Here is a 12,828-nt window from a genome sequence, read left to right on the forward strand (position 1 = left end):
ATTGAAAATTTAAAATTTTATAGATATTTGTTTGTGTGCTGCTGATTTTGATGTACATAATATTTCTGCTGACATAAACATAAATGTTGCATGACAATGACTTTTATTAAAGTGTGAAGAAAAAATTATGAATCTGAAATATGCCATGTAAAAAGTTATCATGAAGACTAAGTGTACTTGTATCAATGCATGTATTATGTACAGAACGATAGACTGTGATGATGAGAAAAGAATACGTGTTATGACTTTCAAGTATTCTGCATATTGATGGCACTTAAATACTGAAGATCAAGATGAGTTTCTGCCTACGAAAGCAAAAAAATCATTACATTGATTTCATACACAAGGAAATGAATGGAAGTACGTTTATGAATGGTATCCTTCAGATTCTCCTGTATACCTGACTGAATAGAAATTCTTTCGTGTCTCTAAATTTAGATGATTGGGATAATAAACAGCTTGTTAAGAGCTTACTTGTCAATATTTTTGGATATTCAATTAACAAAAATTCTTTTGATATACTTGAGTACTTCCTTCAAAACATTTTGAGATCATCAGATTTTCTTAATATTATTTATATCTTATCGAACAAACCTTTTTGTTTTCTTGTCCATATGCGTGCATATACAGGTATTAAAAGTGAAACAGAGCTAGTTTAGACCAGGAAAACTTTTCATATCATTGTTGATTAATTGAATTAAAAATAAGCATTTAAAGTCCAGAAATTCTGATATTAATGAGTATTTTTAATTAAAAGTATTAACTGATATTAGGCTAGTATCTTATCAACAAAAATGTGTACGATAAAAAATACCTAAAGATTAAATATAGCGAAAATATGCAAGGCATTTTTCATTCAATTTAGTCTTTGTTTAAACTTCAAAAAATACACAATGAAAGGAATAATTTTATTGCTATTTGTTGCGACGGCATCTGCCGAAATCGTTGGATATTACAAGGAGTTTGAAGTTCATCACTATAATTTGGAAGGTCCATCAAGTGATACAGTTTATGAATTTTATGGAGATGCAAGAATTATTAATGGAAGTGATGCAACACCTGGTCAATTTCCATTCGTTGCTAGACTTTCAATAACCCGAAGAAATCCAGAGACAGAAGTGTCATCTGGTACACTTTGTTCAGGATCATTAATTCATGAACAATTTGCTTTAACTGCAAGTCACTGTGTAACACCAAATCCAGATTGGATTACAAATGTCGCATTCTTGATTGGAACTGTCAATAGAAATGTCCCTGGAACAATTGTTAATTCTGCAGAATTTTGGTTCCTTGAACAACCTGCAACTTTAGTTAAAGACCTTGCAATGTTTCGATTTGCACAACCAATAGTCCGCACATCCTTAATAGACTTTATTCGAATTCCTTCCCGTGTACAAACTAATTATGAATTCGTTGGTTGGCCAGTAACTACGATCGGATGGGGACGAGATAATACTGGAGTAAGCACAGTTCATCTTCAATACGCACACTTTTTAGTACTTTCCATAAACGTCTGCAGCACTCGTTTCACAGAATATGAAATTTGTTATGTTGACAATGGCACAAGTTCAATGACTCAACCGGGCGATTCAGGTGGACCAGGTAAGAACTGCTCTTTTCCAAGAGTTTAAAATTATTTCTAATTTCACTTTATTTTGTTTGACAGTTATTGTCAGAGAAGGTGAGCATATGACACAGATTGGAGTTCATGCAGGACGTCGCACTGTAGATGGCTTCAGTTTCCATTCAGCTGCAAGACTCTCAACATTCCTTGACTGGATCAGTGAATATTCGGGAATTGAAATTAGAGATTCATAAATCATTTCAGTAAATGTAAATGTTCAATGGACAAGACTTAATGGAAATAAAATTTAACTTTCAATATTTTGTAACATGCAAATTTCTTTCTTTTAATCTACTCGAAAAACACAAACAATAATCCTGGTTTGATAAGAATGGATAAGAATGTTATTGTAAATTGAAAATATCTCTTATCGATAAATTCAGTAAAAGCTTAAAAGGTTTTCTATTATACAAATGAATGACACAATTTACAGTAAATATTTACAAGAACATAATGACTTTCAATTCATGTTCATGTAGAGCACAAGTGGAAGGATACAGTAAAACTTTTATCAAATTTTCACATACTACAGGGATCTGTGCTTAATGCATTATTACTGCTCTTCTTCTCAGCACCTTAAACTGAACAATAAAGTGCTATAAAAATGAGAAAATCTTTTCGTACACAGTCATCATTACTTCTTTTAAAAGATCATCGTTGCTGAAGATTATTTTAGAATTATTACATGAACATAAAATATTTAATCAGCTGTTTCTTAAAGACTTCGAAAACATTAAAATTGAAGCGTCAAAATAAAGTATGCAATTTCAATCAGTTGATTTCCCTTTAATAGTTGTAAACCCCTTCTTTGGAATGCTTATTTAGTTTGTTTTCTATTGTCAAACAATAAATATCCTTTATATAATTTATAATTTGCAAGGAGTTCCTAAATACTTTTAAATTAGATATAAAATGTATAAACGGTAGATTCCACAATACTTTATTCATTTGAAATAAATATCTTAATCTTCTAAAGAAATAAATGCATAAAAAAAGTTCTTATCAATTCAATTTGAAAGAAGCATTCGGCAATAAAAGTAATAAAATAGAGTTTAAGAAAAACGTTATCATTTTGCTGAGCATCCCTAGTCAAAAGGTTGTTTGTATATTCCATGATACTTTAAATGGTTTCCATCGTAATGTGCACTTATGAAATTTTCACTTCGTTTACAACCCGAGAACATAAAAAATGGTTAAATAAGAAGATAAAGGAGACAGAAACAGAAAGAAATGGAAAATAAAGTTCCATTATTTTCTTCAACTGAAACACTTTGTAAATACTATAAGATATATGTAATGCTGTTGACTTATTGTGAATGGATGTGTAGTAAAACAAGCATAAGAGCAAGATTGTTCAAATAAAATTGGAGTTATAAGGGAGTAAGATTGCAGTAACCAAAAGATATATGACTTTTTCGGTTCAATTTCGATTTAATTTAGTATGAAATTACTAAAAAATTAGTTTTTCAACCTTAAATTGCAAACATTCAGGTTAATAGTGCCATAAAATGTAAACATAAATTTAAATTTTGAAATTCACAACCGCGTACAGTTGAAATTTCACATTTCCTGCAATAAAATATAAAACATTTTTGTTCTTCAGTTAGGTAGCATATATATCATATTAAGATAAAAATTTATCTTCCATAAAGCCATGCAAATTTTTTAAGGAAGTGTTAAAGATTATATATTACAGAAACATTGAGAATGAATAGTAATTTTATGCGGGTTACAAAAATGCTCTCATATATGAGGTTCCATAAATTTAAAAGGATTAAAGATTTGATCATGCACTTTGGAGTATGCATGTTGAATAGAGAATTATTACTAGAATTTGCTGAAAATGAATTTTGCGAAAATCACAAGACAAAGTATTTAAAACTTTAGACAGCATTTTGCTCAAATTATTAAAATTAAGCTTTTCAGAAAGTTTTCATACGTGTGAAGTAAATGTGGAATTTTTAATGCACTCCAGAGATTACTCACTGTTTTTACCACGGTGGTTTTCAAAATAAATTTGTCTCCCGATATAATTTTCAACCAAAATTGTCTCGCGGATACTAAATTTTTTAAATAATTTTTTCAAGGATCATATTTTGTGCACTTCTGTTTTAACACATCACAAAATTTACAAGCTACGCATGACATAATGTCGTGATAATATATCAAACAGTATTTTTGTTTAATTAAATTAACAACTCCTTTCTACACAAGAAATAATGGATAAAATCTAAAAATAAATGAATAAATCAAGAGAAAGGAAGTGGAAGTAAACGAGAGAAAGTGAGAGATAATTTGACAGAGAAACAGTGTTATGTTGCCGATGCAGTTTTCTCATTTACCATTTGAGCATAAATCTTGACTCGTAATATATTGTAAACTTTTGTTGCTTCATTTATCAGCATATAAAAAAACGTGGTAATCATCATTTCTGTAAAGGAACAAGAAACTGAAAGGCAGCTTAAAAGCATCTTCGTGCTTTTCATTTCTCTCTTTTTCACTTTCCTTCTCAGCTTACTACTGCTTACTCTCTATATTTCGAATATTCGAACTCGTGCCGGAAAGTAAAGGAAAGAAATGTGAGAGAAAGAATTTTAGTCGTGAATCATTCACGTTTTCATCGTCGTTGAATTAAAAGTTATATACGCTCGCTAGTTAGTGCTGTGTATTTTTTTGCCTTTTATTATTATTTCAAACATATATAACAATGTATATATAACTTTTACTGTTTTTATGAAAAAATGCACAGAAGAGTTTTCGATATCGGTCGGTGAGGTCTAGAGTTGAAAAGACACTAAAAGTGAAGTGAAATAAAAAAATGTATTTTTTCTTTAACTCTTTTGCTGTGAACAAATATAGCTTATCTAGTGTCGGATTTTTTGTGTCATTAAAAATTGCAATCATGTGAAAAATAATTTTAACTAGAAAATAAATTAATTTGAGTGATGGAATAGCAAATGATAATTATCATACATAAAACAATTTTATTCTATTATTTTGTATCGGGTAAAAGTGAAATTCATGGACACGCGTAAAAAAGTAACTGTATAAATTATTCATTGGGTCCAATAAATTATTCAAAAGAATAAAAGGTGAGCTCAATTGACTTAATATTTTCATCGTCTTATTCTACTGCTTTCTGTCACAAAAATTAGTTTCTCTATTATTTCGTTTGCTATTGTCTCAAACGACCTTTCCACAACTCCGAACAACGACAATTAAAAGGACACTCTCAAGAAAGTAAATTTTGTATGTTAATATATATTTCAAAGCAACGACTCCTACTACTCTTTCATTGTCATATCGTACCTTCGTAATATTAAAAGTAAATCAAATGTAATTATATAGAAAAAAAAGACAATTGTTTGCCGTAATTAAAATTGATAATGCTATTGTTAATGAGACACGGTTCTATTTTACAATGGCACATAAAAAACCTGATTGTGTTCTTTGATAAGAAAACAAATGTTATTCAATCAAAATTGCAATAATTCATATGACATTCCTTACCTATTACCTAAGCAAATCATATGATACTGTCCAACTGCGGCCACAAAATCTTCTTCCTCATATAGAGCCAGACCACCTTTTCCATACATCGATTTCGAGCTCTGAATTTACACCTGACAATGCATTAGTAATACAATTTAACTGATAATAATTGTTAGTTCACAAAAACCAGACAATTTGAGCAGAACAAGTAGAATGACTCTTTCTATTAATGAAATATATTTTCATTTGCTCTGAAATTTGGGAAATAAAAATGTTGAGCACTTCATATAGTTTATGTGATGCTATAAAAACGTTAATCTAATCAGAAAGGAAGGAATCAAAAACTAATTTAGAAATAAAAATTAATTTCAAAAGCACATATTATGTAGAACGAAAACAATATATGCGTTCAACAGTTTTCAATCATGATTAGGTAAAGTGGTTTAGTGCTGTGAATCCTATCTTTAAAATAAATTGAAAATGAATATAGAGTAAATTAAGTGAAATGGATTAATAATTAACTTCAAAGACCACCGTCTAATTACGTTGATAATTAAATAAATAATTGGAAATGAGTAATTTTGGAGTTACAGTAATACGTGAACATTTGAAGGACATGGGAAGTTTTAAATTATTTACTTTATCCCACACTTCATTTCGTCAATGAATTAAGGAGAATCTGAAACTTTTAATTAAACCAATAGAGTTGTATGTATAACTCTGAATATTAAATGATATCGATTTTTAATGCTTTGTAAAGTCTGGGAAAGTCCAAAACAAATATTATGGAACCAAATTCAAACTTTTGGATATTCGAAACGAATTTACTAGAAATAATTTTTTATGTATTTTGATGATATTTATTCATTCAGGATTACTCAAGCACTTCATCAATAATGTACTTTAATGATTCTCTTGTATGTTCCCAATTGTACATTTCTCTGAAAAATAAGCTTGTTTGAAAATCATTATTATTTTTTATATGCTATTTAAAATTATGTTATTTGCCATCAAATGTATGTAATATGATGGCATTAAATAATAAATGATATACTAAAGTATTATTTCAATTAATTTTAACATGATTTAGTAATTTGCATTAAAAATCAACCCGAATTTATTGCCCTGACAAAGACAATCAATGAACTTTTGTAGATGTTAACTCATAATTTCAATTAATATAAAAGTTGATTATGATTCTCTTAAATTTAATTAAAGATAAAACAAGAAATAATTCGTGATGCACTCAAAAGCTTCATTGTGCCAAAAAAAATCATCTTCACATCTGTAGGAAAAGTTTCTCAATTTTTCTTTCAGCACATTCAACATAAAGAAAAAGTACAAATTAAAGACTTTTTGTTTTAAAAAAATAAATGGATTTTTCACATATTATTCTGAAGCAAGGTGTGGAATTTCAAATGAATAATTCCAAACCCACATCCAGATTTCCTATTTATTCACATAAGATTTTCTTGAAATATTTTGGTATTAATCTCAAGTTTCCACGACCTGTAATAAAAGTTTTACAAACTTCAAAATATTATAATTTTGTTTTAAAATTCAAATATATTCTCCAACATTACCTTCGTAAGTGCCAAAATTATCAGGACTTATGGGAAAACTTTCACAATCATTCCACAAAAGGTTGAGCTGAAGATTTCTCTTCATTTTTTGGGTGTTTTATTTACTGTCAGCAACAAATCATAAATTTATCATGTAACATATGAAAATACCAACATTGTATTGGTAAAATGATAAAAAAAGGAAATAAAATCCCAATTTCATATTTTCTTAAATCTTATTCTTGTATAGAATTTCTGAATGTCAACCTGCCCAAGGTTCGAAATAAGCAGCTAAAAATAGATAAACTCGATCCGTAAATGCAAATTTGTTTAGACTCAGACTATACTGAGTTTTGTATTGAAATGTCATTTTAACAAATATTGACTGATTGTAACCTCAAACGAGAAATTAACAATTAGTGGATCTAAAAGGAGTTAAGGAAGTTTTATCAATAATTAAACACAGGAAAACCCAAGAAAACAATAAATATTTTCACAAATTTACCAAAATTTTATATGAATAGTAACGTGTAGAGTAAGAATTAAAGTTTATTTTGTAAACGTTGAAGCAACACGGATGACAACAAAAACAACATGAACTGTAAATAGAGGAGACACGAAATATTTACCAATGGAAAAATTTTAACGTATGTAGCGGCTTGGAATTGATTTTCTTGTTTTTTACATGAAACTTTTTTGCATTTTATTACTATGAAAATGAGTTAAATTAAATTATCAGCATTTCACTATTTGCTGTGTAAGCAGGTGGAAATTATGTTTTATTAGGGTGCTGAAAAGCTAATTTGTAAAATTTTCATGAAACTCTAAAGAATGAGAAATTAATATTTACTCAGAATAATCAAGATTTATACAGCTTAAATAATATTATGAATGAAATAATTTCACATGATTAAAAACAATTCTGACAAGAGTTATTAAAAAATAATTATAGCAACAGTAAGCCGAGCATAAAAGCACGAGAAAAATTCAGGCTATTAAGAGCTTTCGACGTTCTCATGTTATCTTCTTTTCATTTCATCTTCATAATAATCTCTTATCATAAGCACTGCTGATAATGTCATAAATTATGAATCTTTCTCCTTATTATTCTTCTTGTTTTGAATTAAGCAGAGATGAAAATTGTATAAACAAATTATTCCCTACGGATCTGACTGCCACAATATTAACATATTTTCTTACTTGTATTTTATTCTCTAATTCACTCACATCTTCCAAATTCTACAAAACATTTTGATACAATATGTTGTTGATGAACACCTTTCTGTTCATTCTCTTTAAGAGTGTATATTGACATATATGTTTCATTCAAAACATGTATCACTTTATGCTAATGTTGATTTTAGAAATTGTTAGAAATGAGAAATACTTTGATTTAGGTTCATTCATAAATAACTTTTAGTATTATTATTTATTCTTTGATTTTCTAAGAAAATTGTTGGAAATTGACACTTTTATTAAAATATAAAATTTCTCCCGATCAACACAAATTATTCATTGCATCCAAGTGGGTGTCAGATGACGTCCAAAAGCCAATTTTAATGTTAATTGCTATAAAAATTATATACCATGTGGTCGCCACCTGACTGTCATGAAAAATTTGTGCCGATCGGGTCAAGACCACCTCCAAGTTGACCTCCAAGAATTTTCTATTCAAGGAGCTTTGAACTTAAATTTAAAAATATTCAAATTCATGAAATTTTTTGGATCACCGCTCTGCATATAAATGTGCAGTGAACGACCACCTACCAAAATACATTTTAAATCATTGAAAATTAAATAAAATGAAGTTCATGTCAGAGATGTTGGAATCAAAATGTTTATTGATTTTAAAATTGTACCAAATTTATTTCTATTTTTTTGTCGAAATGCTGTAAATATTGCGGTAATTTTGGTGAGGTAAAATTAGTATATAGAATAATGAATGATAGAAATATAAGAGGGAGAATGAAATGTAAATATTTATCATTAGTCAGACTTGTGTAAGAAATCAAAGTCGAGGAAACTTAAGATGAACAATTTTTAGAATTGCTATTTAAAAAGTGAGCAATGTGCAAACATTTTGTGTTTGTCGATCAGATACAACTGTACAGACTGATATAAAGTTTACTTAAAAATATTAAAAAATGAAATAATTGCAGCAATATGTAGGCATAAAATTATTAAGAGATCTTTGTACAAAATTATGAATTAATAATTAATGGAAGTAATACCTAAAATTTCCTTGCATAACAGCATCAAGTTCATTGTATTGAAAAAATCGATAACAAAAACAAATAATATCCACCAACTGTATGAACGTTGCAGGTTTTGTACTAATTACAAAAAGTGTATGGAAGAATGTGAAGCAGAAATAGAAAGCAACCTTTTTGCATTTAGGATTAATTTAAAAAACAATTTAAAATGAAAATCGAATACGGAGAAATTTCAATTAATTAAAAATATTATGATTAGGTACAGAAAAGTTTGAAATTGCGGGAAAATTTAGTAAGGTCGACTGACCACAAATAAATGCTATTATCCTTGGTAATGATTTAAATTTTATGGAACATTTTAGATTTATGTATGAAATATTTATAGCTGGTACAATATAAGCACGCGTTCGTAATTATTGTTTTTTTGTTAAGGTAGCGTAGACAGGAAAAGCTTATAATGCTTAAATGAAAAACTTTCAATTTTCCTTTGCTCTTTCGAGTTGGTACTTGAAATAAAATTATTTTAATAAAATTACTCAAGGCTAAGGACTTTTGTTGAACAGCAGACTTTATATTTTTATAGACACAACAAAGATTCCATTAGTAGTGAAACAAGATATGATTTGAAATTTGTAAGATAAATGCTACGTCGATATTGATTTTCTGAAAATCAAAAAAAGTTGAAATAAATTATTAATTTCGGTTGATTGAAATTGATTGCTATAGAAATATATTTTATGCATACTCATCATGACGATAATAATATTAAATGTAATTTCTTTTGTTTGCATTTATTTTAAAAATAAATTTGGCATGAGTAAAATATAAAAGCTGATCAAATTTTCTGATTAAATCATTCTGTTGAAAATTTTTCAATTTATTTATTCAACCATCAAATTTAACAATAAATAATTGACATTAAAGCAAATTGAGTAAAGAATATTCCAAATGTTGAACTAAATTCGACTACATTCTTGTATTACTAAGAGTATGATTTATGAAATCAATAGGTTTTGTTGCCCACAACACTGTTGAATGAAATATCAGTTTTGCATCCATTGATGTATGTATATAAATAAAAAAATATGGAATAAAAAATGTGTGGACAAAATCAATAAGTTATGTGAGCTCTAGTTAAACAAGATCTATAAATAGCTACAGATGCAAGCTTACAAAGGAATAGGGAGAAAATGTCATGAACCATAATTAAATTTACGATATTCGTACATGTCTTGAAACACTATCAATTCACTATATTGTAGTAACTTAAAATATGAGCATATGTACATACATGTTGTGTTACTAAAATTCATGAATCAAACAGAAAATTTAATGAGCTTTAGGTAATGCTATATATACGCGTAGGTTATTTCATTCTCATACTTTCCGATTTGAACTCATTTCATGAACCGTAAATCAATCAATGAAACTTGGAAAGAAAAACTTTCTTCCTAGAAATTTATTACCACAGTTTTGCCTATCAAATGCACAACTTATAGTTGTTTAATATGTTTCAAACAGTTAGAATAACTAATAATAAATTATTTACTTATTGACAAGATTAACAAAAATCCTTTTTTGTGGGTTTGTACTGTAAACGATCTCTTCGTATATGACAAATATGGAAGAGTCTTGCATGCCATTGTGGTAAAACTTATTGCGAACAATTGTTGGAATAACTTTACAAAACTCAATTCAAATTTTCAATCCAGCTGGTTCACAAGATTAAAATTTCAAATAATCTGATGCAATAATTCAGTTTTTGACAACTGAATGAAATCAATTTCCAACTTTCAAAAATGTCTCTTATTTTCGATGAAAACTCTGCGAAACTTTATGTTGAGCTACACTCAATGTTTGACGTGAACAACATACATTTTTATTATCATCCAAACAAACAAAAAATTACATCAACAACGATTTACATTTCCTTCATTCTTATGGAAAGCTTTGAAATTGAGTTTTTCATTTTTCATCTTCTTTCTGTGAAGTCAGATCAGTTTTTGACACGTTTGAAGAACGGAAAGATGAATTTATATGAAAGGTTCAAATGAATAAAAAAATAAGGGATTGTTTACTTATGTCGTCTAAAACATACATAGAAACTTTATCATTTTCAAGGGAATCAATAGATTTCTTGGAAAAAATTGTCGAGTCTTCATAATCCTCCAACACAGAACGTCATGAGTGATTGTTTGAAGACAACAATAACGTATTGTATATATTCAAATTATCTAAGACTCGACACTAGTGACACAATAGTAAGCACATTTTATACAAAAATAAGTTAAACGGGAACAATGATTGAAGCTTTAGCAGTAGAAATGTAACATTCAGACATTTAATTCTTCTTCTTTTGTGTTTATTTCTTTGCAGATTTGCCTACCAGTTTTAGTGAAATGTGAAAAAGCTTTAATGGAACAACAACACATTACTCTCGACTGTTAAATAATTGAAGGCAACACAACAAAAAATATGTAATGTCAAAACGTTTTCTTTTATTACGCACAATATTTTTTAGTGACTAAAGTGACGAGAAGAATAGAAAATTCCCAACGTGTCAATTGTAATGGAACAATCAAATAGTGTGCTGTATGAGGAAAAGAGCGGAATTTTTTATATACTGGGCGGTGGAAAAAGACAAACATTTGCTCTAGAGCATAATTAAAGTACATTTCGTTATTCCTCGTTCTATTATTTTTTTTTCTCTCTTTATTTTTCTACTTCTCCCTTTTGGTGTTGTTTAATTTGAAATCCTTCAAGTGAAAACAGAAAAATTCCAATTGTAATGTTCAAGATATTTTAGCCAGTATAATGGAAATAACAAATGAATAGGAAAAATAAAATCAGCAGAAGACATAGCAACAAAAAAATAATGAGTAAAATAAAAATAAGTGTGATTTATAATTTATTGAACGAGACCCTTGTATTATTTTGTTTGAATGTATACAAAGTGGAGACCAATGATAGAGTGTAAACACAAATTTCTATGAATATTAAATTGACAAATTGCAATTTCATTATAGAGGAGAATAAGAAAATAAAGGAGTGTAAATTAAGTGTCATTATGTGTTACAAAAGAGAGCAGTGAAGCATTCTAATATACATGAACAAGTTATTCATCTAAAAGTGAGCCAAAATAAAAATTCAATCACAGCTTGATATTATTATCATTGGTGTTTGAAGATACAATTTTTCCTATTACAATACTTGATTCAATTAAAAAGTTTGTCTTCGCTTATCATCATTGTAACATGCTATACGTTACGATCAAATGTAATTGTGGATAAGGATATTAAGTGTCATCGACGGATTAGAAAAAGAGTGCAAAATAAAAATATACAAAAAAAAATTAATTTTACTGGATAATTATTCGGATCGGCTTAGTGACTTTAAACAAATGTGGCCTAGTAATAAAGACAATTTGATAGATCATTTCACGCGCTGAACATGCTCTTTTTGATAACATATTTTTTAGCCATTCATAGTGGATTAGCCGGTAAGTTTTGCTTTATTTACGTTACTTTTTAAAAGACAGTAAAGTTCAAAATTTACAACATATGTGACTCAATATACACCCAGAGCATAACTAAGATACATATTTATATTGAAGCCATCTAGTATTTTGCTCTAGTTGTATCATGCATATATATAAAAATAAATTCATCGTGTGTCGTAAAGTATTTTCTCGTATATCCTCTCCTCATATAAAAATATACACATAAATTTATAACTTAAGTAGTGGTTTGAGCTTAACCTAAAGCTTTCATCTCATATGTTGCAAAAAATATTCCATAAGAGACAGGCATTCTTTATAAGCAATACTTTCCTGTATAAAATTGTCCATAACAAAAGGTATTGCATCAAGGATTATTCACTGTTCCTCATTCTAAAAAGGTTTCTTTTTCAATTAGAAAGAACAATTAAAAATTAGGTT

The 12,828-nt window shown here is 28.3% G+C and overlaps 2 protein-coding genes across 5 annotated transcripts in view; both read left to right on the plus strand.

The window, feature by feature from the left end:
- The first annotated feature begins 855 nt into the window (after positions 1-855).
- Positions 856-1,900, plus strand: LOC139093050 (collagenase-like). Its single transcript, XM_070643651.1, has 2 exons — positions 856-1,602; positions 1,667-1,900. Exons 1-2 carry the CDS (start codon positions 894-896, stop codon positions 1,816-1,818), a joined length of 861 nt encoding a protein of 286 aa, XP_070499752.1. The 5' UTR covers positions 856-893; the 3' UTR covers positions 1,819-1,900.
- Positions 1,901-4,297: 2,397 nt separating this feature from the next.
- LOC139093113 (uncharacterized) overlaps positions 4,298-12,828 on the plus strand; it is a 34,309-nt gene continuing 25,778 nt past the window's right edge. For all 4 annotated transcript variants that reach the window (XM_070643721.1, XM_070643725.1, XM_070643724.1 and 1 more), the window contains exons 1-2: positions 4,298-4,716; positions 11,268-12,390. In XM_070643721.1, coding sequence (XP_070499822.1) covers positions 12,342-12,390 — 49 coding nt within the window. In that variant the 5' untranslated portion in view covers positions 4,298-4,716; positions 11,268-12,341. The remainder of the gene's footprint in view (positions 4,717-11,267; positions 12,391-12,828) is intronic.

This window comes from Chironomus tepperi, unplaced genomic scaffold, assembly GCF_022539635.2.
Source record: "Chironomus tepperi strain 1889 unplaced genomic scaffold, CSIRO-AGI_Ctep_v1 contig_323, whole genome shotgun sequence".
Classification (NCBI taxonomy): Eukaryota; Metazoa; Arthropoda; class Insecta; order Diptera; family Chironomidae; genus Chironomus; species Chironomus tepperi.